Source organism: Raphanus sativus, chromosome 7 (assembly GCF_000801105.2).
Source record: "Raphanus sativus cultivar WK10039 chromosome 7, ASM80110v3, whole genome shotgun sequence".
NCBI lineage: Eukaryota > Viridiplantae > Streptophyta > Magnoliopsida > Brassicales > Brassicaceae > Raphanus > Raphanus sativus.
Window position 1 is genome coordinate 9,404,657 of NC_079517.1, and position 25,345 is coordinate 9,430,001.

The 25,345-nt window shown below is 34.2% G+C and overlaps 6 protein-coding genes across 6 annotated transcripts; 2 read left to right on the top strand and 4 right to left on the bottom strand.

Annotated features, from left to right (window-relative positions):
* Window positions 1–661: 661 nt before the first annotated feature.
* Window positions 662–1,061, top strand: LOC108816940 (putative defensin-like protein 121). The gene is made up of 2 exons (XM_018589506.2): window positions 662–710; window positions 886–1,061. The coding sequence occupies exons 1-2, from the start codon at window positions 662–664 to the stop codon at window positions 1,059–1,061; spliced, it is 225 nt and encodes a 74-aa protein (XP_018445008.2).
* Window positions 1,062–4,361: 3,300 nt separating this feature from the next.
* On the bottom strand, window positions 4,362–5,221 carry LOC108816231 (uncharacterized). The gene has a single exon (XM_018588804.2). The coding sequence runs from the start codon at window positions 4,959–4,961 to the stop codon at window positions 4,467–4,469; it is 495 nt and encodes a 164-aa protein (XP_018444306.1). The 5' UTR covers window positions 4,962–5,221; the 3' UTR covers window positions 4,362–4,466.
* An 850-nt stretch (window positions 5,222–6,071) lies between these two features.
* On the bottom strand, window positions 6,072–9,513 carry LOC108816992 (LEAF RUST 10 DISEASE-RESISTANCE LOCUS RECEPTOR-LIKE PROTEIN KINASE-like 1.4). Its single transcript, XM_018589569.2, has 5 exons — window positions 8,403–9,513; window positions 8,198–8,221; window positions 7,758–8,084; window positions 7,338–7,643; window positions 6,072–6,889 (listed from the first exon to the last, which is right to left on the bottom strand). Exons 1-5 carry the CDS (start codon window positions 9,205–9,207, stop codon window positions 6,273–6,275), a joined length of 2,079 nt encoding a protein of 692 aa, XP_018445071.1. The 5' UTR covers window positions 9,208–9,513; the 3' UTR covers window positions 6,072–6,272.
* Window positions 9,514–11,302: 1,789 nt separating this feature from the next.
* On the bottom strand, window positions 11,303–14,236 carry LOC108816991 (LEAF RUST 10 DISEASE-RESISTANCE LOCUS RECEPTOR-LIKE PROTEIN KINASE-like 1.4). The gene is made up of 5 exons (XM_018589567.2): window positions 13,341–14,236; window positions 13,190–13,213; window positions 12,751–13,080; window positions 12,366–12,671; window positions 11,303–12,124 (listed from the first exon to the last, which is right to left on the bottom strand). The coding sequence occupies exons 1-5, from the start codon at window positions 14,149–14,151 to the stop codon at window positions 11,496–11,498; spliced, it is 2,100 nt and encodes a 699-aa protein (XP_018445069.1). The 5' UTR covers window positions 14,152–14,236; the 3' UTR covers window positions 11,303–11,495.
* A 2,841-nt stretch (window positions 14,237–17,077) lies between these two features.
* On the bottom strand, window positions 17,078–17,605 carry LOC108816999 (non-specific lipid-transfer protein 2). The gene has a single exon (XM_018589576.1). It carries the CDS (start codon window positions 17,545–17,547, stop codon window positions 17,251–17,253), a length of 297 nt encoding a protein of 98 aa, XP_018445078.1. The 5' UTR covers window positions 17,548–17,605; the 3' UTR covers window positions 17,078–17,250.
* Window positions 17,606–22,652: 5,047 nt separating this feature from the next.
* LOC108817001 (protein PLASTID MOVEMENT IMPAIRED 2-like) lies at window positions 22,653–25,012 on the top strand. Its single transcript, XM_018589577.2, has 2 exons — window positions 22,653–23,060; window positions 23,156–25,012. The coding sequence occupies exons 1-2, from the start codon at window positions 22,773–22,775 to the stop codon at window positions 24,836–24,838; spliced, it is 1,971 nt and encodes a 656-aa protein (XP_018445079.1). The 5' UTR covers window positions 22,653–22,772; the 3' UTR covers window positions 24,839–25,012.
* The last annotated feature ends 333 nt before the right edge of the window (window positions 25,013–25,345 follow it).

Below are 25,345 nucleotides of genomic sequence, written 5' to 3' on the forward strand. Positions count from 1 at the left end.
ATAATTTGTTAATGCATTTCGAAGTGAGAAATAAATATTGATTAATATTTAGGTTGAACTTAAAGATTTTTTTATTAATATGTTAAAGATATGTAAAACTTTTAATAGTTAAATTTTAATTTTAGTTTCAGTTAAATAAAACGTTAAATTTCATTTCTTAATTTTTTTTTCAATTTTGAATAAATTAATAGTATTTTTTATTTATGATTATTTATAATTGTGAAAATTTAAAAATTATTATGTAAAATAAAACTGTGTTATTATATGTAAAAGAATTATATTATCTATAAACATGTATTTTATTTATATCACAAAAAGTTAAATGAACTCATTTTACAAATAAAAAAATATGTATCTATTATAGTGGAATGCTATTTTTTCCCTTAAATATAGAGGTAAAAATAGCAAATCTCTATTTTAGGGGAAGAAATAGAAATGAGTTGGAGTAGATTTTACTCTATTATAGAGTATAGAAGAAAATATAGCATAGATTTGGAGATGCTCTAACTGATTTGTTTCCCTATTTTATTTCATACCATATACCATTTTGTAAATATATATACCTAACTCTGTAAATATAACATGTGTTTCACCATAGGAGCATTACACATTGTATTGTTTTATTCTTCAAGAAAATTCTCTCCAAACTGTATCATCAAAAATGACTAAAGCCTCTATTTTTGCTTTCTTCATGATCATCTTCGTTTTAGGTTTGTTTAGATTTACCATCTTTTTTTTTGTAAAAAATTACATTTACCATCTTCTAATCATATAAAAAATTATGTATTTTTAAAATAATAACTATTCATATTTTCAACTATTTACTTATTTATCCTATTATATTTATAACTAAAGTTCGAACTAATATTTTCAATATTTGTATAGGAATATCAATTCAAGAAACTCAAGGACAGCAAGTGTGTCACGATCTTGCAATAAAATCGAACTGTAATGATAGCGCATGTACCAATTTATGTAAGCTGAAATGGAATGGAAGCGGCTCGTGCTTTCAAAACCAACAAGTTTTCAGTTGTTTATGCAATTTTCCTTGCAAAATTTAAATTTATTTATTTATATCCACATGTGGCTTTATAATTGATCTAATAAAACTTATAATTAAGAGTACTAGTATTTTATTTTGGCGTTTTTTTCTTCTAATTTTATATGGGTTGGTTTTCTAGCGGGAACGGAAATGGTTTCGATTGAAATCTATTAAAAATTTTAAAAAACAAATAACTCTATTACAAATCACGAGTTAGCACTCTGTTTTGCTTATATTGTACATAACGAAGATATTATTACATACATACTTGATCATACTACCACATAGAACCATTAAGATGCTCCCAAACCACCTAATATATAGTAGGATAGGTGCATACATTAACTCTTTAAATATCATCATTATAAGTAGAAATATTATGAAGTTTATGAGTAACGTTAAAGTTTTCAAAATAATTTTTGATTAAAATTTATATAATCCATAGATCAAATAATTAAAAAAATTTCATATAAAATTATATTCAAAATAAACTATTTTTAACGAAAAACACTTATGTGTTTGCCACTAAATCTTACCACCTAATTTTAACATATTTGATATTTCTAATAATATTTACTTTTAAAAAATTTACTATGTTTCTAAATCGCATTTTTTATATTTACCCTTTTTATTACCAAAATTTTATTTATATTATTGGATGTGTTTAATAATAATTTTCAAAATATAAATTTTATTCCTTCTATTATTTGGTTTGATAATCAACCGATTTAATTATAATGATTTAAGGCAAGTAATTTAATATCATGATCTCTTATCAACATTTTGATTAGTTAATATAAACCATTTCATAAAATATCATTGGGTTATTTGGCAACTATGGTTAACTGGTTTTAGAATTTATTCTTTTAACATAATTAAAATAAATAAAAAATAAAAGCCATCAACTAATTAAATTATAAAAAAAGTTTCTCAAATTGTCTATATAAATGACATCTGAACAAAAGTCATTAAAGTGATTCTAAATTAATATATAGTAGGAAGTAAATATATAGTAGGAAGCATCATGTTTGTTTTGGGAAAATGACCATTTCGATCTCAACAATTTCGGTCGTGTTAAATACGACCCAAAAATAACCAGTATCAAATACACCTCAACTCAATTATAATTTAAAAAGATTACCTTAACTTCTTAAAACTTGCTTAAATCTATATTGACTCTAATATAAGTTAGTCAACAAGATAAAACAACATTGTTTTGATCTAATTCTTTTTTATAAAAGTATGTTCAATCCGAGACTTGAACCCCTGCTGATACCTTTTACAAAGGGTACACTAACCCCTAAACTAAAATAAAATATTACAATTTTAAAATTATATATACTACTATATTTCTTCATCTAATCCAATTAAAACTTTGGTGATGATATATTTCTGATTTATATAAAAACATTAACATACTTTAATTATCATATATCTAACAAATTATATTATAAATAAAATATAAATAAAAATTATTTATACATATACGAAATTAAATATTATAACTTTGAAACTATTTATAATTTTTATATAAATTATTTCAAAAATTTAAACCTTGAATGGTAATTTTCTTCTTTAAATTAATATAATATACTATATATATTTTAGTTATTTTTAATATGTCTAATATTTTGAGCAAAATATCTTAGTGAAAAAAATGTAAAAGGCCTCTTAACATTTTGAACAAAAGATCACAGATATATAATATTAACTTTGAAACAAAACAATTCCATTTAAGTTTAAAAATTAAAAATAATTAATATAAGAATTTTATAAATAACTTCAAAATTTTAAGTATATTTAATTTCATATAATTATAAATGTTTTTATTTATATTTAGTAAGATATAAGTTTATTAAAGATATAATAAGTAAGAACATGTTAATATATTTACACAAATCAGAAACAATCATCACCAAAGTTTTAGTTGGATAAGATGAAGAAGTGTAGTAGTTTGTATAATTTCGAATTTGTATAATATTTCAAAACATTAATTTAATCTAGTGGTTAGTTTGGCCCTTTAAGTGGATATTATGGCTGAACAAAAAATCCTAATCTGATCCGAAAAAGTAGTATACCGAACTGAAATTGATTAGATATCTAAACGGATTCATGATCTTGGTATTTAAAGAATCAGAACCAAACCCGACTCGAACAAAAATATTTGGGATACCTGAACGTATCCGAAATATATTCATATTTTTTTTGAATGAATGTAAAATTTTCGTCAAACAAAACCCTTGTACATCTAGTGCTTCTGTTTATTTGCATATCTAAATATATTAATTATTTTATATATCTAAATAATGTATATTAATTAGTTTAGATTATTTTAGATTTAATGTATATTTAGAAACATCCAAAATATATAAAACACTTTTAAGTTTTCCAAAATACGATAAAAATATACAAATAATCAAAGCCAATGTATAAAATAGTTAAAATATACTCAAAACACTAAATATTTAAAATATCTATCCATTCTCTATCTAAATATTCAAAACTAAACCAGTTTATATGTTAATTTTAGGTTTTTTGACATATATTATTCAAATCTATATGTAATCTATTATTTTATTTATAGATTTTGAAAAATTTAAAGTATGTAGTGAATTTTAAAAATAATTTAAATGAGTTATCCGAACCTGGACTGAACCCGCAAAGATCTGAACCGCAAATTAGAAATATCCGATTGGGGATGAAATTTTTCACCCGAAACCTGAAATCCGAATTGACTAGAATCGAACCCAAATGAATACCTGAACGCCCATCCCTAGTGGATATTAAGGTATGAGTTCATGTCCCGTAAATGAACACGTTTTTTAAAACTACATCGTTTTATCTTATTAATGGTTGAATAACTTCTGTTTAGCGCCAATGTAAATTTATGTACGTTTTAAAATATTTAAGTAACTTTTTCTAATTATAATTAAGTTAATTTCGTATTTTACACTGATCATTTGTTGGATAGTATTGGCAGGGTTTAAATTATTGGAGTCGAAATTGGTTATTTTCCCAGTTTGTTTTCTTTGAGTCGTATCAGCAGACTATGATATGTTTTCTTTTGTTAATTTCAAATCATAGTTTTCCGAACCAATTGTCAACTGATTTGGTTGGACCAATCACCATCCAAATAAAACGGTCGGCATTCTTCATGTCCGATCTAAATCATTCCGAGATTGGATTGCTTATTTGTTTTGAATAAAAACTCAATTCCTAAAAAAAAAGTAATTCTTGCAATTTTTCAATAAAAACTTGCAACGAGACATATCTAGAACAAAGAAATACACTTTTCACACACACAAAAAAAGCACCTAAAAACTAACCAAAACCAAAAACGACATATGGATTCACTAAAATTCATAAGTTACTTATTAAGGGAATTTTAATCAATCAGAAAAAATGTCAAATCTTTTTATTTGCTTTATTGTTCAGGAATAGTTACAAGAACGGGACGCCAAGCTCTTCGGAGCAACCTACATCGAAGTGTCCCAGATAACATGGGCCTCGTTGCGCCGTTAAGGCCCATACGTCGACCCGTTGACTCTTCTCCAACACCTCCGTTAGTATCAACGCCGTTAACCGGTACTAACGCCCTCTCCGTTCCATTCCTCGAATCGCCACCGCCCCCGCCACGTTGGCCTTCCTCCACCGGAGGTGAAGAGACGAAAAGCTCTCTCAGCTTCCTCCGAGATCGGATCTTATCTCTCTTCCCGGATAAGCCCCTGGCACCATCCGATTCCCCCGTCAGTTCCTCGGCGTTCTTTTGGATCTCCGGTGATCGCCACCGATCTGATGAACGGGTGAGTAGCAAACGCAGCGTTTTACGGCGGCGGAGGTGGACGACGGGGCTGCGCGTTGGACTCTCGGCGACGGTGCTGCAGTGAGTGGCGAGAAGCTTGAATTTCTGCAGAGACATTGGTTTGGCCTTTGGGTCTCTCTCCGTTGATCATCTGAAGGGTTGGGGTAGCGTTTTGGTTGATCTGTTCTGATTCTTTGCTTCGTGCGAGTACTCATAGTGGAAGGTAAAGAATATAGTGACTAGGATCGGCACCATTCTTGAAGAAGATAGGCTACACGTGGCAGTTAGAGCGAGTGTGGTATTTTTCTTAGCTGATGGAAATGGTCAATGTTCTAAAAATCAGCTTATGTTTGGTCAAAACGTTCTTCTAGTGACTAGTCGACAAACTAGACTTAAATGAAATATATTTTTAGAAATGATTTTATAAAAAAAATATGTTGAACTAGTTTTGAGAAAAATTGGTCTAAGCATTCAAAAAATTAATCTAAACATCTGCATAATCAATAATTTCATCTAACTACTATATATATTAGTTTCTTAAACATCAAAAATTCATGCATCTGCGTACGATTTTTCCTATCTACGTATACTAATTTACTAAAATAAGATTTAGCTGTTTGTATATACTGAAAAGGAAAATTTAATTGCTATTAATAAAATAGGACATACTATCTACTCTTTTAAACCATCTCATAATTTATTTTAGCAGAAACTGACATCACATTATGTTTTATTTCATAATGTTTTTAATTATTTGATCGAATATATTAACATCATATCTGATACGAACTTAGATAGGCTGTCTTGCTCTAGAATTACTTGAAAATGGATGAGATAAATTTCTAAAGTTTTTTTTTGCAAAATAAATTTCTGAAATTTGCTATTAGACGTGATGATGTCTTCACACGAAGGAATGGACGAGTTTGTGGTGATCGTTCTCTTCCAAAAGGTTATTTTTTACCATAGGAATATGATCACTCTGATACAGGGGTGAATCCAGAATCTATTACGCCTTATAAAAGAAAATTTATTTTGAAAAAGAGTGAGTGCACTTGCACCCGTAGTCATGTGCCTACTTTCGCCACTGCTCTGATATGCTTTCGTCTCCTGTGATTCTTGCTGTGTTTTCCATCTCTTTTCTCTGTTTTCTATAGAATTCTGATTTTAGTAGTCTGTGCTTTTAATTACCCCCGGGGCTCTAGCTTTTCTAGAATAAAACTTCAATGGTACTAATAATGGATAAAAGTGAATTTTTCTCAAAAAAAAAAAAACTAAAATTGTCAATTTGAAAGTAGCCCAAAACGCAATCACAGATTCACACACATATATATACAAAAGATAAAGATCTTCTTAGCTGAACAAAAATAAAAGATAAAAGAAGAGTTGTACAGAGTGAATTTATTACACACCACCTGATTATACAATCTGTCAAAATGAACTCGCAGCCGTATCCGAACTGCTAGTCCACTTATCAGTATCAGGTGAAACCGGCGGAGGATCACTATGCCTCAGTAATCCAACGTCATCTCCTCTGCTTACCTCAATATCCACCACATCTGGTAACTTCCCGCCTTTGATCCCTTTCAAAATCTCCAACACCTCATCCATCGACGGCCTACCTTCCCTCTCATGTTGCAAACATCGGAACGCAAGCTCGGCCACCGACACCATCATCCTCTTCACTTCTTGATCCTCCGCGAATCCAAGACTCGGATCGACGAGCTCATGCACCGCATTGTTCTGGATCTTGGAAACGGCCATGTTCGCTAAGTTGACATCGTGGCGATGTCTTGTGATATCCACGGCTTCTTTAGATGAGATGAGCTCGATGAGTACGACCCCGAAGCTGTACACGTCACTCTTCTCGTTTAGACGGTAACATTGGTAATACTCAGGATCTACATATCCAGGAGTGCCTTGCGGCATTGTGGAGACGTGAGTTTGGTCTGTGGAAAACAACCGTGAGAGTCCGAAATCAGCTACTTTCACAGTGGAGTTCTCGTCTAGAAGAATGTTTGTTGTCTTCACGTCCCTATGTATGATCCCTACAACAGAATCGAATCAAATCAAATGAAATTATAATATGTTTCCTCCAAGGGTCGGTCTATCTATCTAGCCGCCTAAAACATAAAACATAAAACAAAAAATTATAAACAAACATTTTTTATGCCCCATACATACACTAATCCTCTGTCTAATTTTCGTTGTCTTTTTATGTCTATGCATAAAAAAACATAAAATTTTACATATTTCTGAAATAAAAATATCATTACTTATACATCTAACTATATTTCAACTAATTAAAAAAATAAACAGAATAATATTGTTAATAAATTCTATATCGAGTTTCTAAAATGATATTTATTTTGAAACAAAAAATTTACTTTATGATCACAACTAAACTGAAACAGAGAGACTATATATATTTTTCCGCGTAAATCATGTGATCTTTAGTCCAAGGTGCACACTAATAATTCGATTTAGTTGTTTTACCTGATTTGTGGAGGAAGGATAAAGCACTTGCTGTTCCGATCGCGATGTTTAGACGAATTGGCCAACAAAGAGGACGAGTTTCAGCACGATCACCGTGAAGATGATCGGCCAGAGTTCCATTTGAGATATACTCGTAGACGAGCAAAAGCTCGCTGCTGTGTCTCGATGTGCATCCGTAGAGTATCACGAGATTTTGATGCTTCATAGTTTTCAAGATGTCGATCTCGTTTTTGAACTGTTCGACGCGTTGAAGAGATTTTTCATACAGTCGTTTTACTGCTACAGCTCGTCCATCTTTCAACACGCCTTTAAAAGATATAGCCAATATTTATTTGATTTTTTTACAAAAAAAGAAAATATTTATTTGATCAGAAGGCAAAATCTTTTGAAGTGAGAGGTTAAAAAATCACTGGTTCTTACCGTAGTAGACAGTACCGAAGCCGCCGTTTCCGAGCTCTCTAGAGAAATTCTCAGTGGCTTCCTCCAGTTCTTCGTAGCTGAAGACTTGGACTCCAAAGTAGGTGCTCGCGTTTGTGATGTTAGAGATTGAGGGGAGAAGGGCGTGATTGCTACTTGTTGAGATTTTTTTGGGAGTTGGATGGCTTGAGTCTTCTTTGCTTGAATAAGACGTTATTGGCAAGCCTTTGCTTGTGTATTGAGCTGCTTGTATCTTCCGCCGTCTGATTAGACAGAGCGTGCATCCGGCTATCAGAAATAACAACACCAATACAGAAGCAATCCCTATTCCTAGAGATAGAAAAAAAAACAAGGCTTTCATAATAAGACTATGTTGTCGTGTTGCATGTAGTATATTGTAATCAAATCAGGTTTCTTGAAAGAACAGGAGAAAGAGTAAGTACCTGCTATAGCTCCGGTAGAGAGACCTCCATTAATGGATTGTCACCATAAAAAAAAAACAAAAAAGGTAAGTTCGATCTAAATACATAACTTTAAATCTTACTGGTAACACTCATAAGGCTGCAGGATTTTGGGTAAGGGCAAACTGTGGTACTTGTGAAAAATTAAAACATGTAAAAGTTAGAACATGAAGAAAATAAATCTTACCGTTGTTTCTAGTACGGTTACTGGGCCCGTCCATGTAGCAGGTGAATGCAGTTGTGCTCCAATTAAACCCACAAGCACCCCTAGAGGTTAAGCACGTGGAACAATCTTGGTTAAGTCCAAGCTCGAAACCTTCTTCAAGAGCCTTCTTTAGATTATCTCTACTTGAAGTGAACTGTAGCGTGTTCAGCCCGGGTCCGGATGCAGGAACACTGACGTTTTTATCGCAAAACAAGCTGAGGTTGGTTAAAACGGGACTAATCCCTTGAAACAGAGGGGAAGACAGGTTTCTCGTCGCATAATAATATCTTCTTCCATCATCATCGTCACCATCATCATCACCACAAGCAAGGGCTCCAAAATAAGTAGGAACATACTGTGAAAAGTCTTGGCGGCAGTCGTAATAAATTCTTAGCAGCTCGGTGGTAGGAACAAGCGGAAGGACGCTTTGGTCGAACGGCATATTCGAAGGATCTTTAGGACATAGATCGCCAATAAAATCTGATCTCGAGAGTCTTATGATACCAGAGTCATAGTTCGCCTCTAAGATTCTGTACTTCACGGAGGTGATACTTAGCTCTGCGAATCCACCACTACAGTCTACTTTGAACTCAGGGTGGCCACAGTCTTCTCTGCCAGATATCCAGAAAGGATACAAGAGACCGCTTTGATTGCCGCAGCTAAACGGTTGACTGCAGAGTCTGTGAAGCTCATCATCAGCTGACAGAACAAAAGATGGGATCACAAAGAGCATCCATATGAATCTATGGAACATAGATTTTTTCGGAGTTATAAACAGATCGATCATTGTGTCGGGAGGCAAATAGGAGTTATGGTGAAGAAGAAGAAAAGGAGAAGATATGGACAAAATATTGGTGAAATCTTGGTTTTGTAAGAGTTGAACTAAACAAACTAGGTTTGGTTTTTATTGACCAATCTTCTCTTTATTATATAGATTGATGATCCTTTCTGGAGTTTTATATCTTAGAAATCTAAGCTTCTTTTGGAATTAGATGGCTTACAACTTTTACAACGCAGACTCTGAAGGCATGGTGAACGACGAAAATGAATAGTGATTTAAACGAGTTTTTTTATTTGTTTATAAAATACTATAAAACACGAGTTACTTGGGACAATACAAAGTTCTATTCTTGTTTGATTTATATAATAATCCGTACAATGACTTCAAAACAATGTGCTCGGAATATTCTCCTTTTGTAAAAGAAATTAAATCTATTTCTGTTATTACGAAATTTGACCTGCGCAAAGTCCCTTTCCGTCATTGTCGTTTTCCTATTACAATCTATAAAGAAATTGCAATAATTGAAAGAAAATGTGACGGTGTTTAAAAAAAAACGAAAGAAAGTGACTAAATGATAAGCTAAGAAAACCCAAAACCTAAACCATAATAGTTTAGGAAATCATATTCCTAATTTGAGTTGGTTTACTTGATCTAATCTTAATTATATTTGTTCTTGGTTTACATAATTTAATTACAAATCATAAGAAGATTTAACTACAAATCAGCACAAAGAAAACATGGCAATTGGCAACTCATTCGACAAGCTGCTCCTACAGTTTACTGGCACACATCATTTTGGTTTAAGCATGCGACACCTAAGTACGCTTTCTGTACATGGCTAGCTCTGCATAATAGGTTAACAACCGGGGATCGTATGTTCACATGGAATTCAAGCATTGATCCAGCTTGTATTTTCTGTCACACAGTGTTGAACTCCGCAACCATCTATTCTCTGAGAGTGCATATGCTGTGGCAGCATCGACCCAGCTAACACAGGGGCTTCTTGGTTCACACTTTAGTGATTGGGATAGTCTAATTCTTTTGCTAGTCAGCAACACTCTCGACTGCAGGGTTAGATTTCTGGTGCATTTTGTTTTTCAAGCCACCGTTCACTCTTTCTGGAGGGAAATGAATGAAAGACCTCATGGCTCAAACCCCATGCCTACTGCATCGCTGGTCAGATTAATTGACCACCAAGTAAAGAACAATTGCCTATCCATCGCCACTACCAGAAACAACAGGCTCGGAGTTCTTCTGCAGCTCTGGTTTGCTTCTGAAGCATAATATGTTTTAGGAAAGGTTTATCTCTTTCAGTTTAAAACACTTTTTTTTTTATTTTCAAAAGTGTTTTAAGGGTCAATATATTTGAAATGTAGATCGTCTAGATCCAATAAGACCAAATTCTCCACTGTGTGTTTGGAAGAGTACTATTTCTGCTGATTAATAAATAGCTAACTCAAAGAATGGAAACATGTTCATCTATTCAAGTATAGAATAGTAACTCATGAATTTTCAGCTAATTGTAAAAGTTTTAACTACTATCCTTCTTTTCATATTATTTGATTGATCTATGGACAACATGAAATATGCAGTGACTTTAGGCAATCGGTATTCTAAAAGACGCGGTGTTAATACTATGTTACAAATAAACCACTTTTATAAACCAAACACTTAATATTTCATAAGATTAGAATAATATTTCACCGATCCTTTGATATATTCGTAACGTTTCACATAAATTAAAAAATGATAAAATATAATTATTTAAAAAAAAAATTATTGGTTATTTGAAATGTTAAAAATGATAAGTGTCTATTTACTTTAAAAAAATTAGGGTAAATGTGGTTAATGTAAACATGAAAATGATATTAGTAATATGGTAGTTTTGGCAATTTTTCACAAAACACTCTGCGTTACAATTTATTATGGAATTGTATATAGGTCACAAAAAAATCTACGGTCGGTGAAAAATAAACGTGATATGTAAATCAAGTAAGTGTTTCTTTTATTATTGTGGCCTCTGAGTATACAAATTTATAATGTATATTTAACTTTTTACTTACTGTTTTAGGTGATTTTATATATGAGGATTATTGTATTCAGTACAGAAGGAGTTCATTGTAAAATAGAAAGATACAAATCTTCCTAACCGTTAAAACATAAAACTAATAGGTCCATTTGATACATAAGAGTAAATAAATAAATAAATAATGAAGTCAAATTTGGACCCCCAAGAAACAAGAAGTCGATATAATACATAACATCGAGGGGAGGAGGCCTAATTATACAATCTCTCAAAATGAACTCGCCGCCGTATCAGAGCTGCTAGTCCACTTATCAGTATCCGGCGAAACTGGCGGAGGAACACTATGCCTCAACAATCCAACGTCATTTTCTCCGTTTACCTCAATATCCACCACATCCGGTGGCTGCGTCCCGCGGTTCTCCCCCTTGATCCCTTTCAGAATCTCCACTATCTCTTCCATCGACGGTCTACCTTCCCTCTCCTGCTGCAAACATCGGAACGCAAGCTCAGCCACAGATACCATCATCCTCTTCACTTCTGGATCCTTCGCGAATCCAAGACTCGGATCGACGAGCTCATGCACCGCGTTGTTCTGGATCTTGGAAACTGCCATGTTGGCTAAGTTGATATCGTGGCGATGTCTTGTGATATCGACGGCTTCTTTGGAAGAGATGAGTTCAGCGAGTACGACTCCGAAGCTGTAAACGTCGCTCTTCTCGTTTAGACGGTAGCATTGGTAATACTCCGGATCTACATATCCTGGAGTGCCTTGCGGCGCCGTGGAGACGTGAGTTTGGTCTGTGGAAAACAACCGTGAGAGTCCGAAATCAGCTACTTTCACCGTGGAGTTGTCGTCGAGAAGAATATTTGTTGTCTTTACGTCCCTATGTATGATCCCTGCAACAAAACCAAATCAAATCAAACGAAACTCTACTATGTTTCCTCACATGTCTGAATACTATGTACTTAATCGCTTAAAATATGAATAAATTTAGAAACATATAAAAATATACTTTAGCAAAAAAAAAACACCTAAAATATATATCGATAAATTACTACACTAATTTTGTATTAATTAAACTTTTATATAAATTTGGCGCCTAAAACTTGATGAGCCTTGGCACAGTTGTTGTTTTACCTGATTTGTGGAGGAAGGATAAAGCACTTGCGGTTTCGATGGCAATATTTAGACGAATTGGCCAACAAAGAGGACGAGCTTCAGCACGATCTCCGTGAAGATGATCGGCAAGAGTTCCATTTGAGATATACTCGTAGACGAGCAAAAGCTCTGTGCTGTGTCTCGACGTGCATCCATAGAGAATCACGAGGTTAGTATGTTTCAACGATTTCAAGATGTCGATCTCGTTCTTGAACTGTTCAACGCGTTTTAGGGACCTCTCGTATAGTCGTTTGACTGCTACAGATCGTCCATCTTTCAACACGCCTTTCAGAAACCACCAAAGATGTTTGGTCAGAATGCAAATATTTTTGAAGTGAGGGTTAAAGAATCAGTGGTTTTTTACCGTAGTAGACTGTACCGAACCCGCCGTTTCCGAGCTCTCTAGAGAAATTTTCAGTGGCTTCCTCGAGTTCTTCGTAGGTGAAAACTTGAACTCCAAAGTAGGTGCTTGCGTTTGTGATGTAAGAGATTGAGGGGAGAAGAGAGTGATTGCTGCTGCTTGAGATTGTTGTGGAAGTTGGATAGCTTGATGTTCCTACGCTTGAAGATGACGTTATTGGCAAGCCTTTGTTCACGTGTTGAGCTGCATGTATCTTCTTTCTCCGGGTGATGAGACAGAACAAACCTACGGCTATAAGAACGGCCACCAGCAATACACAAGCAACCACAATGCCTAGAGAAAAAAATAAATAAAAAAACAATTTTCAGAATAAGAAGACTATTGTGTTTGCTTATGGTAAATCAAATTAGGTGTTGCAAAAGAACAGGAAAAGGGTATATACCTGCTAGTGCTCCAGAAGAGATGCCTGCGTCATCAGAATAACACCAGGAAAAGGTCAGTAAGAGAAACTTTTAATACTAGTTAATAAATATTTAAAATTTGAGACTTGAAAATTAATGGAATTAGGACATGTAATAAGCTAGAAATCTTACCCTTTTTTCTAGAACTGCAAGTACGGTTATTTGGCTCATCTATACAATAACAGACAAATCCACCTGAGTTTTGATTAAATCCACAAGCACCCTTAGAGTCTAAGCACCTCGAACATTCTTGGTTAAGTCCAAGCTGGAAACCCTCTGCAAGAGCTTTCTGCAGATTTTCTTGAGTCCGATTGTTCTGTAGTGTGTTCAGCAAAGGCCCTGCTGATACACGAATACTTACGCTTGTGCAAGATGACCCAAACTCTTCTAACTGACTTCTAATCCCGACAAGTTGAGGGGACAAGAGATTTCTTGTCACATAGTAACTTATTGTGTCATCATCATCAGCATCACCATCTCCACAAGGAAGATCTCCAACAAAAGAAGAAACATACTGTGGAAAAGCTTGGCGGCAGTTGTGATAGATTGTTAGAAACTCAGTGGTAGGAGAAAGTGGAAGAATGCTTTCGTCGAAGGTCGCATTAAGAAGATCTTTAGGACAAAGACCACCGATAAAATCCGATCTTGCCAGTCGTATGACACCAGAGTCATAGTTCGCCTCTAAGATTCTATACTTCACGGCGGTGATGCTTAGCTCTGCGATTCCATCACTACAGTTGACTCTGAACTCAGGGTGGCCACAGTCTTCTCTGCCAGATGTCCAGAAAGGATACAAGAGATTTAGATTGCCGCAGCTAGACGGTTGTCTGCAGAGTCCGTGAAGCTCATTAGCTGAGAAAACACAAGATGGGATCACAAAAAGCATCCATATGATGATTATATAGAACATAGATTTTGTGGAGGATAGAAACATATCGATCATTGTTTTGAGAGGCAGATAGAAAAATGGTGAAGAAGAAGATATGAATAGAATTGGTGAATGTTTTGGTTTTGTAAGAGTTGAATTAAACGAACCTATGTGCTATGTTTGGTGTTTTTTGACCAACCTACTCTTTATTATATATTAATGTTACTTTCTGAAGTTTATACTTTTCAAATCGAAGGTTCTTTTGGAATTAGGTGACTGACAAGTTACAACAAAGACTTGGAATGCGTATTGGTAAACGATGACAAGAAACAGTGAATTTTAACGAGTTTTACTCTTTGTTGTTTATAGAATATAAGACGGGTTCCCACCTGGGACTATAAAATTATTTTCCTGTTCGATTTCAAAGTTAGGTGCCTGGAATTTTCTTAGAAGGGCCTATTTGAAACATAAAATCCAATTAAATATATGTTCTATTTTTACGAAATTTGACCAGTAAAAAGTTCCTTTCCGTCATTGTTGTTACTCTGCTACAGATAACCTAAAGAAATGTCAGAGAAATAGTGTGTGGAATAAGGCAAAAAGACCATTTACTGCATAAACTGACTGATGCAGAAGAAGAAAACGCAATAAATGAAAGAGAGTGACTAAATAATCAGTTAATGCCAAATTTCAAAGACCTAATTGGAGAAAGATTCAGGGTATGTATTGAACCAAAAATTTGAAGTTATTTGTATTAAAATGACAAATTTATTGTTATTCAATCATGAATTTCAAAAATTCATTTACAATCTAGTGTTATTTAATTTTACATTTCTTAAAATACTTTCAAATTCATTGTTATTGAAAATATTTTAAGCTCAATAGATTTTAAGTGATTTTAAATGTTTAGGTGGAATTTGTTAGTTTAAAAAATTCAAATTCAAATTGTATTGTTTTATGTGATATTTTTGAGTGGTTTTATAAAAACCATTTTAAATTCTTCAATTTATTGAAATCATCTTAGGGGGTTGTATTTAACGGAGAGTTTTAAGTGATTTCTATTAAAATAAAAAGTCTATTGTTATTCAAATGTGAATTAAAAAAAACACTTTAAAATCCAATAACAAAGTGTTATTGAACTTAACATTTTATAAAACACTATGAAATTCACTGTTATCGAGCTGAATTTAAGTTGGAGATTTCAGAATACTTTAAGGGGGATGTATTCAATTCAACATTTGATGTGATTTGATTTTTAATGGAGTTTTAGATGATTTTAATAAGTTACAGAGATTTAGGTGATTTTTGTTAAACTACTCTAGAATATCACCTAAAACAATGGGATTTGAGTTTTAGTTTTTTTAACTAAGAAACTCCACCCAAACACTCTAAAATCACCTCAAAACTTTAAAACTCCACAACTTAAAATATTTTCAATAACAGTGGATTTCAGAGTACTTTACGAAATGTCAAGTTCAATAACAGTAGATTTTAAATGGGTTTTTAAAATTCATGTTTAAATAACAGTGAATTTATCGTTTTAATACAAATCATCTGAAACTCTCGGTTGAATACACCCCTCTAAGTGTTTCTAAAGTGTTTGAGAAGAGTTTTTTAGTTATAAAAATAAAAATAAAAATCTCAATGTTTTAGATAAGATTCTAGAATATTTTAACAAAAATCACACCAAATTTTCTAATTCTCATGCAATCATCTACAAATTAATTAAAAATCAAATTACTTTAAATTTTAGATTTAATACACCCCCCTTAAACTTCACTAAAAATCAAATTACCTCAATTTTAGATTGATACATCCTTTTAAGAACGTGTTGTGTAGTGGCTTGGAGTGGATAAAAGATTCATTATGGTGAATGAGAATGATCGACCATCTATGGAAAATCGTTGTGGCTTTCGTCATTTATTGAAAAAAATTGTGTTGAAGGTGATACAGAAAGTAGAAACTCGAAATAGAACATATTACAAAACATTGAACCATTTACAAAACATATTGTCATTGACAAATGTAATGAGTCTATGGTTAAATTGAAGCACACTCAGAAAAGAACTGTGCAAAATGTGAAATTACGATTTGAAATCCTTTATTAACAATTCTAAACTTTTTAGAAAAATATGAACCTTTAGAAACAATCCAAACCGCGGGTCGATCCGGGTTTGGATTAGAAACAATTTTTAAATAGTATGGTGGTGTCTGGACTCATAAGAAAAATTCTAAATCATTCAGAAAAAATTGGAACGGACTCTTTGAGAACTGTTCTTCGCCTGAGAACGGACTTGCTGATCCAGAATCACTTCCACATGTTTGTAAAGCCGAAGAAGATGATATGGTTAGTGAAGAATACTATAAGACTAACTTAGGTGAACAATTTGGATACAGCGATGAAGAGATAGAGATAACCAGCAAGCCAGTCCAAGTATGCACTAAGCATGAGATAGAACAGGGTGAAAAATGTGGAGGCAGTGATGCAGAGATGAAGGGTAGCAACAAAGCAGTCGAGGTATGCATTAAGGATGAGACTGAATGTAGAGAAAACGTTGTAGAGAGAAGGGAGAGCAGGAAGGGAATGGGAATGGTAAGTATGTGAAAAACTTCATAGAGAAAATATATATATATATATATGTTATGTATATAAAATAAGTGACTTTTTCTGTTATGTAGATTATACTGGGAAGATTACTATTCAAGAAACTGCTGAATTGCTATGCAGCCAAACCGCAAGGCGCATAAGAATATCTCTAACTATATAGACAGAGAGAAGCAGGAAGCCAATGAGGGTAAGCTTTAAACATGAACTGAACAAAATACTATCCTAGGGTAGAAATTTAGGATTGTTTTCAGTATAGAGATTGCTGAATTTGTTTGTTTATTTTTGGCAAGTTCAATGGCGATAAAGTGAGTAGTTTTCTGGTTGCAGTATAAGAACAGGATTGAAGGACATGCAGATACTCTTCACTATCGCTCTGCTGGAGAGATGTTGCCAGGTATCATAACGATCTTATTATGATTTCGCATCAACTACGATAAAATGTTAGGTATAAACGATTACATTAATCCAAACGGTTACATTGTTTCATAAACATAGTTTGATAAAATGTTATTTATCTTCCTTACTCGTTATTTATTTATTTAGTTAATTATAAAATCTCCAGATTTTTAGCAACTTGGATAAGGAACACCACAAGCGGATAGGAGTTTGCGAGAGTTGGGAGAGCTAATGTACTGAGCAAACGCAGGGTTCTTAGCAAACCCACACAAGCATGGCTGTTGCTCCTTCAGCTTTGCACAACAATCACCCGAGGGTTGGCCTCCTCCTGTAATCGCTGCCAGGCAAGGCTGAAGCTGCTTGGCGTCACATGCCGCTCCAACAGCAGTGTCTACCACTTCAGTTGGAGCCGCAAATGATGGCGAAAGAATGACCAAAACCATGACTGTCAATGCCAAGATCTTCATGACTAGTTAGTTAGTTTTGTATGATAAAATTGTTTGAATTTTGACGGTATTTTATATATTCTCTAAGGAACATTTTAGGTCTTGTTTTTGTATTTATAGGGTATGGCTTCACACTGCTATGCATAATGCAAAATGCATGTGCTGCTGTAGCATTAAAGAACGTGAACGTAACTGGTCTTCACGCGAAAGGAACCTAAAACTGAAGGTAGAAAACAAGTAATAGTTGTTTAAGTTCATGCGATTTGGGTAACATGAAAATACCTTCTTGGCTTGCCATTGACGTGTAATAGGGTATACGAGACTCCTAAAAAGGGAAAGCTCAAGTTTATGTGAATGTGCGGATGACAGAGAGAAGATTTAATCAAATTAGACATTTTTTATATCTGAATAAATAATGGATAAAATGGTTTGAATCTTCTGATTAATTAGAGGCATAGTAAGGCATATATATGTTCTTCACTTATTGTTGACTATGTAGAATGCATATTGTTTAATGGAAGAAATGAGATGGTTTTATATGGATAGTTTCCCAAAACCGAACCGAACCATCGGATTTTGGTTAACCGAAATTTTGAAAATCGATTCCAAGATTAACCGAGTTAAATTTCGGTTCGGTTATCGGTATATTTTTGGTTTTCATTTTTATTTCCAAAAATAACCGTTTTGTTTTCGGTTAATTTCGGTATAATTTTCCAAAATAAATTGGATATTTTCGGATATTTTGGTTAAATAAGTTTTATTCAGGTTTTTCGGTTATATTTGGTTCGATTTTTTGATATTTTTGGTTATTTACGGTTATTTTTGGTTTTCCTATATTATTTTAAAAAGAAAAGTTAAAAATTGAACCGGACCGATAACCAAACCAATTTTCAAAACCATTTCGAACTAAACCGAAATAAAAATCATAACCAAACCGAAAACCAAAAATTTTGGTTCGGTTCGGCTTGATCGGTTTGGATGCAAACCTCAGGCCTAGTGGATAGAGTTTGGAGACAACAAGACATTTTTACGGGTTAAGAATAACTCTGCAGCACATATTAAGATTAACCAACAAAATTTTGGAGGTCATTAATTAATATCTTAAGAAGCTTATCATTGATGGTTGTGTGTTTTAATAGACTGTTTTCAACTTTTTTTTTTTTGCTAAACGACTGTTTTCAACTTGAGAAAATAGGGTTTACACCAACATAGTTATCAGCTTTTACTTTCCACTTGAATAAATTTCAATGATACATAGGGTTTATGAGTTAGTTACTTTTTAAGACACTTTTTTTTTTGACATGTTAAGACACATCCCGCTGGAGGCACACTTTTTTCCATTTTCCTCCATGTGTTTTGACTCCACTACCTTTTACATTGGTTAAGAGAAAGTAGAAGCTGGTTAGTTTTTTTTTTAACGGTGTCGAGTATGTGGAGACCAATCATGTTTCGAAAGTTATTAAGGTTTGTCTTTAAATGTCTTTATTCATTTATAGTTTGTTTTGTTTATTTTAAATTTAAAGATATATTTGAGAAATATATTGATACAGTAAATTTTATTTTTTTATTTTCTATAATTTGATATCCACTTTGATATATCTTTTTTGTTATATTTGAAAAGGCACAAATAAAAAATGTGGATAAAAGAATTGTGGATACAATTTTCAAAAAACAATTGTGGAAACATCCAACTATTATAGGTCATTCTCCATATGAATCTAATAAAATTCATCCAACGGCTATGATTGATTATGTTACAAAAATAATGTTTTTTACAATTGTTTTTATTTTACCTCTTGTATGTGTGTTTTTGTTTATTTTCAATTTGAAAATATATATAAAAAATTTGCTTAAATAATAAAATATGTTTTTTTATTTTCTGTATTTTGACATCCATTTTGATATATATATTTTTTTGTTTTTATATTTACACACTAAAAGTATGGATGCTAAAAGTGTGGACAATAAAGTTATAGACACAAGACATGAAATGAGCGGAGGAAAGCATGACACAAATTATAAATATAATTGTTTTTGGTTAAGATCAAAGCATTGGAGATCTGTTTTGAAAATCGAATACCATCGAAACATGGAAGACAATAAATTGTGGAAAGATGATATGTGCATGGATATGTTGTGGATAGCTAAATTGTGTATTAGTATCATTTTTAAATTGAGTAGCGGATGAAAAATATGTGGTTTGAACATAAATGCCTAAACTAGTAGAAACATTATAATTATGGATGTAAAACTTTGTGGACGCGAGCAAATAGCATGTTGATGGCTATTGTAGATATCGAATGTGTAATAAGAAATATTGTGAAAAATATTTATTGTGAATGTCGATGTGGATGTCTACTGACTTAATGATTTTAGATCACATAAGTTGTGTGTTCATTTGCAAAGAAAAAAGAGCTAAAACGCAGAATTGTAAATTTTGGAGCTAATTCAAAAAGAAATAAAATCTCAGATTGTAAATTTTGCATAGTTAGAAATTTCTAGGAAAAATCTAAGATTAAATAAAAGTACAAGGACCAAAACAAAAAATTGAATAAACTCCGCTAGGAGCAGATCGAGTTATCCCGAACAACCGAAGAACACAACGACGAGAACACAACGACGAGAGGCTGAGAAAAAGAAACGCCTTTGATAGGTCGACCAGCCGAGCTATCTTTGATCAAGCAAATTGTGGTGGAGGTCGTGTTAGATTGGATCAAAGGTGAACCTATTAGTGGCAAATAATCTCGGCGGAATACGAAGATCTGATAGCAAAGCTCTTAAGTTTAGAAAAAATCAAGATAATTGATCGTCTAGCATAAGGGTTTCCTTGAAAAAGAACCAAATTTTCTGGAAACAAAAAAAAACCAAATTTTCTGGGAAAAAATCAAGATAATTGATGCTTTAATTTTGTCATACACGATTGTTAAAAGGTTTTCTGAGGATTATTCAGCGTAAAAGGAAGATGGGTAGAATGCTGGAAACAAAATTACAAAAACAAATCAAGAATATGAGAATTGATTAAGGATGAAGTGGAGAGAGATGTGAAATTAGGATTGGAAAGAAAAAGTGGATCTGTTAAACTTTGAAATCTAGAATGGAGAGAGAAACATGTGTTTTTTGACAAAGAAAAAATAGTTTAAGCTATGTGAATCATGGTTAGTTTTCTCTGGTTAGTTGTGTGATTAGATGAGTTAGTTTGATGGTATGAAAGACAATAAACAAGAAGAAAGTACCTGACAAACAAGATGTGTCTAAATGTGAAAATCATATGACATAAAGTGTCTTAGAAGGTAAAATAATCATAATTTATTTTTTTTTGTCAACAAAAAATCATAATTTATTAAGTTGCTCAAATTTCTCATTTTTCTTTGAAAATATTACCCCCACAGACACATTACGTGTTCTCAATTACACAAACAGACACTTTGATCACTTTACACACTTTTCTTAGAGAAATGACCAATATAACCCTCATTCATAGCGTAAGTTGGTTTCTGAAATTTTTCTAACTAAACTCAACTCTAAGGTCATAATTCAGACATATCCTAACTAGTTAATGTGTAACTCTAAGCTTATAATTGTTTTAATTCTAATTAAACCAGACAGAGTAAACTGTCTCTCGTTAAATCAAAATAGATTTTCCAAACCAATTAAATATTTTTGGTTCTTATTTTGAAAGACAATCCACTTTTTCTTGCTTCAGATTCCAAGAAACAAATCCTAATTTCCCTTTCTCCCCGACGGTTTACAGATTGAGAAATTAGAGATCTTTCTTCAACCCCTAACCCACTTTACAATCTTCGCCATTCTCACCGACTTCTGTTTTCTTTCTCTCCGATCTATCAATTGCGGCCTCTGTTCCGTTCCGCCGCCGTTGATTCCAAGAGAAATTTGCGATGGAAGTGGTGCATGTGGTAATGGAAGAGACAATGGTGGTCGACATGAGGGTGTATACATTGGTGGTTGATATGGAGATTCAGTCCAGTGGAAAAAGCGACGGCTATGAAGGTCATGGTGGTGGATACCGCAGTGGTTATGGAGAGGCGGTGGTGGAAGACGTGAGAGTGGATACAATAGTGGTGGATACCGTAGAGATGAAAAACATGAGGATAGGGGATAGGAAAGTGGAAGTTTTGGTGGTTATGGACGAGGAGGTGGTGGATACCGAGGAAAAAGGGTGGTTATGGATGAAAAAGTGGTGGATAAAGAGGTGAAAGAAGTGATTTTGTGGATACAATGGTAGTGGTTACCGTGGATGTGGAAAACATGAAGATAGGGGATATGAAGGTGGAAGCCGTGGTAAAAGTTGTGCTGGCTATGAATGAGGAATTGGTGGATACAAAGGTGAAAGGGTGGTTATGGATGAGGGGTTGGTGGATACAGAGGTGAAATGTCGGCTATGGATGAGAAAGTGGTGGATAGAGAGGTGAAAGAAGAGAGGGGATATATTGGTGGTGGAGATGGCTACTCGAGAGGAGGAGCTTGTGTTGGTTACGATGAAAGTGGAATGTGAGGGTTGGGATACATATATGGTAATTCAATCTAAGATTTTGCAAATTTGATAGGTGGGTTTTCGTTTTGATCTGAGATTATGTTTCATAGTTTAATTGTAAAGTTTTTTTTTCTTGATCAAACTCTCCGGTAGATAAAACGATCTTGTTCCTAGATTGAATCCACAATTGTTCTTTTGATATGCAAATCTTGTGTGCTATCTCTCGATTTTGATTTGGTTAGATTTTGAACAAATCTGACAAAATTATTTTCTGCAGAGCAAATAGATACAAATAAAGTAAACACCATTTACAAAGTAAAGTGTCTCTTTACTTAGCCAAGAGTATCTCTGACAAAAAGAAGACAGCTGTCTCAACAATGTGTCTCAATTCCATAATGTGTCTTTGAGCAAGAAACAAATACACAAAGTGTCTGTTTTTGTAGCTGTCTCTTTTTCTTTACTCCACCGATTCGGTTTTCTAAATTAGTGTCAATTATGTAGTTATTGTCAGTAAAAAAAAGTATTCGTGTACAGTCAAATACGTTTTAAATTTTACTTTCGGGATTTTTTTGGTACGTCACATACACCTGTGCTACTTGTGGTATCCTTGGCCTCAGATGCGTGCCTAGAAGAAACAAACTTTCATAAATTCTCCCTGATTTTTTTTTCCAGTAAGAACAAAAAGGAAAATGATAAGAAAACAGAGAATGGATGTGAGCCAATCATCATCATCTCCTTCTCTTCCGTTTATCCTATGCTACTCATAACAGCAATCTTTTCTCTTCCTCCAACATCTCACTTCGTCCTACTTCAAACATTCTTGTTTTGGAACTCAAAAAGTCTATTTATTTTTTTTGGGGGCTTTTCTGGGTATCTCTTCCAATTTGAGATTCTGGCTGAACCCAGGAGGAAAATATCAATGGAAGAAGGGAATATAGGTGGAGGAGGAAGAAGAATAGGATCAGTGAAAGCCGCCATTAACATGTACGGACAAAGAGCTACCCGGACCGTCTCCCCTCAGTTAGATTTGCCAGAAGCCAAGGTGAGGATAAATATCAATTCTTTCATTCATAATTGTGCAAAGAATGGTCTTTTGGTTGATAAAGATCAATTATTTGTTCTCTGTTTTGTTAACAGTCAGTTGCCGAGGACTTGCACAAGTCAGGGAGAGAGCTAGGCATGTACAGAGAGAGCAGAAAGGCTTCCGACTCCGCAAAGGCCAAAGCAGAAGCTGAGCTAAACAAGGCCAAGAAGACAGTGCAGGAGCTGACTTTACTCATAGAGCAGTCGAACCGCAGGTTAAAGTCTGTGAAGAAGTTAGAGATCGATGTAAAGGGTGGTAACTACGCTCAGATCATTAGAGAGTTAGAGGATGCGAAGCAAGAGCTGAGCAAGCTTAAGCTTGATGTAAGCTATGTTTTGAAAGAGAAGGTTGCGGCGGAGAAGGAAGTGATGGAGTTGAGGGATAAAACGGAAGAGGATTCGAAGCTGGTGGAGAGTCTTAAGGTAGAGGTGGATGCTGCGGAGGAAGAGCATGTTTTGGTTGAGTTGGCGAAGATGGAGGCTTTGAAGGAATGCAGAGAGGTAGAGAGGGAGAGAGAGAGGGAGAAGAAGGAGGCGTTGGAGTCAGTGGAGAAGATGAGGAAGAGGACTAAGGAGATGAAGAAAGATATGAAGAGAGCAAAGGAGTATGAGAATGTGTTGGCAGAGACTTTGGCTGACATCGAGATGTTGGAAACGCAGTTGAAGCTTGTTAAGGACATGGAGAGGAATGTTCCCAAGAACCAAAGAGGGAAGGATGCTTTGACGGTTTTGAAAGAAGTGACGGAAGAGACAGAAGCTAAGAAGGAGGAGCTTGATTCTCTTAACGCAGATCTTCTTTATCTCGGTGATGTAATGGATGCGTTGAGGAAAGAGCTTAAGAAAGTTAGAGGAGAAGCAGCTAGGTTTGATAAGATCATAGAGAAGGATGATGCGATGATCGAGAGACTCAACGCGAAGCTGCTTATAGGGAAAGGGAGACTAGAAGCAGTATCTGCAGATGAAGAGAGAATCAGCTCTCTTGCTGACAACTTAACTTGCTCGTTGGAGAAGCTCAAGAACGATGAAGAAGCTGCAAAGAAAGAAGAGGTGAATCTTAAAGAAGAAGCAAGAATCATCAAGAAAACTGAAATGGGTTTCGGCGGGGAAGAGAAAGAGTTGCTATCCAAGTTAGAAGAGCTGGAGAAGGCGAAACAAGCAGAGGGTTTAGCACTGGAGAAGCTTGAATCAATCGTAGAGAGAACAATAGAAACTAGAGAAATGGATTCTCAGAGTAGCTCAACCATCACAATCTCGAGATTCGAGTACGAGTATCTGAGCGGACAAGCGCGTCACGCCGAGGAAACAGCAGAGAAGAAAGTGGAAGCAGCGATGGCGTGGGTGGAAGCGTTGAAGGCGAGCACTAAGGAGATTGAGATGAAGACGGAGACGTTAGAGAGGGAGAGTGGGAAGACGATGGTGGAAGAGGAGAGGGCGTCTTTTAGGATGCAGAGGTCGCTGTCGATAAAGAGACTGGTGCAGAACGAGATTGAGAAGTTCAAGGAGGAATCAGCAGAAGACAAAAGCAGCAGCAGCTTGGTGGTCTCTCCTAAACCGGTGAGAAGATCGGTGAGGGTTAGCGGGAAGTTTACTCCGGTTCAGGGAGGGAAGACGAGGAGATACTCGTCGGGAAACAGAGGGACTCCGAGTTACTTTGTGATCAAGAAGAAGAAGAAGAAGGTTCCGAACTTGGTTAAGTTTTTTAGCAGGAAAAGAGATAAGTCATCTTTAGAACAATGAGAAGGTTAGTTGTTTTGTTTTGTAGTTTTACTGAATGTTTTTTTGCTTGTATCTTAAGTTTCACATTGTTGTAACTTCTTATTTGTTTATTTGTTTTTGTAACTTTGCTATATTTGTGTATACTTAGGTGTATGACAATGATACAATATTGCATTCTATAAAAGTCTTTAGTAATTTTATCAGTTTTTTTTTTGTTATTTTGAGTTTAAAAAAATAGATTTTATTTGAGATCAAATTTCATTTCGATTATTTTGGATTTTAGGAAATTAATTCGAAATTAAACTTCAGTTTGGTTCGGTTAGAATTTGAAAACCGTTATGGTTTGGGTTTGAACTAAAAATTAACAAAACTAACTAGTTTTATTTAATATATACTTTTGTATATTTATATATTTTGTTCAATATACTGAACTAAATTATATTTCTTTCTTATAGAATCTCAGTTCAGTTTATAGTACGGGATTAATTTGAATTAGACAACTCTTGTTTGATTGATTTATTTGCATGT

What these genes read in the sequence shown, in the direction of transcription:
- LOC108817001 (XM_018589577.2), top strand. Translation starts at nt 22,773, where the DNA reads ATGCTACTCATAACAGCAATCTTTTCTCTTCCTCCAACATCTCACTTC. An exon ending in TAGATTTGCCAGAAGCCAAG is followed by an intron (nt 23,061 to 23,155) that starts GTGAGGATAAAT and finishes TTTTGTTAACAG; the next exon opens with TCAGTTGCCGAGGACTTGCA.
- LOC108816991 (XM_018589567.2), bottom strand. Translation starts at nt 14,151, where the DNA reads ATGATCGATATGTTTCTATCCTCCACAAAATCTATGTTCTATATAATC. An exon ending in TTGCAGTTCTAGAAAAAAGG is followed by an intron (nt 13,214 to 13,340) that starts GTAAGATTTCTA and finishes CTGATGACGCAG; the next exon opens with GCATCTCTTCTGGAGCACTA. An exon ending in CTCTTCTGGAGCACTAGCAG is followed by an intron (nt 13,081 to 13,189) that starts GTATATACCCTT and finishes TTTTTTCTCTAG; the next exon opens with GCATTGTGGTTGCTTGTGTA.
- LOC108816940 (XM_018589506.2), top strand. Translation starts at nt 662, where the DNA reads ATGACTAAAGCCTCTATTTTTGCTTTCTTCATGATCATCTTCGTTTTA. An exon ending in CATGATCATCTTCGTTTTAG is followed by an intron (nt 711 to 885) that starts GTTTGTTTAGAT and finishes ATATTTGTATAG; the next exon opens with GAATATCAATTCAAGAAACT.
- LOC108816992 (XM_018589569.2), bottom strand. Translation starts at nt 9,207, where the DNA reads ATGATCGATCTGTTTATAACTCCGAAAAAATCTATGTTCCATAGATTC. An exon ending in CTCTACCGGAGCTATAGCAG is followed by an intron (nt 8,085 to 8,197) that starts GTACTTACTCTT and finishes TTCTATCTCTAG; the next exon opens with GAATAGGGATTGCTTCTGTA. An exon ending in CTTCGGTACTGTCTACTACG is followed by an intron (nt 7,644 to 7,757) that starts GTAAGAACCAGT and finishes TATCTTTTAAAG; the next exon opens with GCGTGTTGAAAGATGGACGA.
- LOC108816231 (XM_018588804.2), bottom strand. Translation starts at nt 4,961, where the DNA reads ATGTCTCTGCAGAAATTCAAGCTTCTCGCCACTCACTGCAGCACCGTC.
- LOC108816999 (XM_018589576.1), bottom strand. Translation starts at nt 17,547, where the DNA reads ATGAAGATCTTGGCATTGACAGTCATGGTTTTGGTCATTCTTTCGCCA.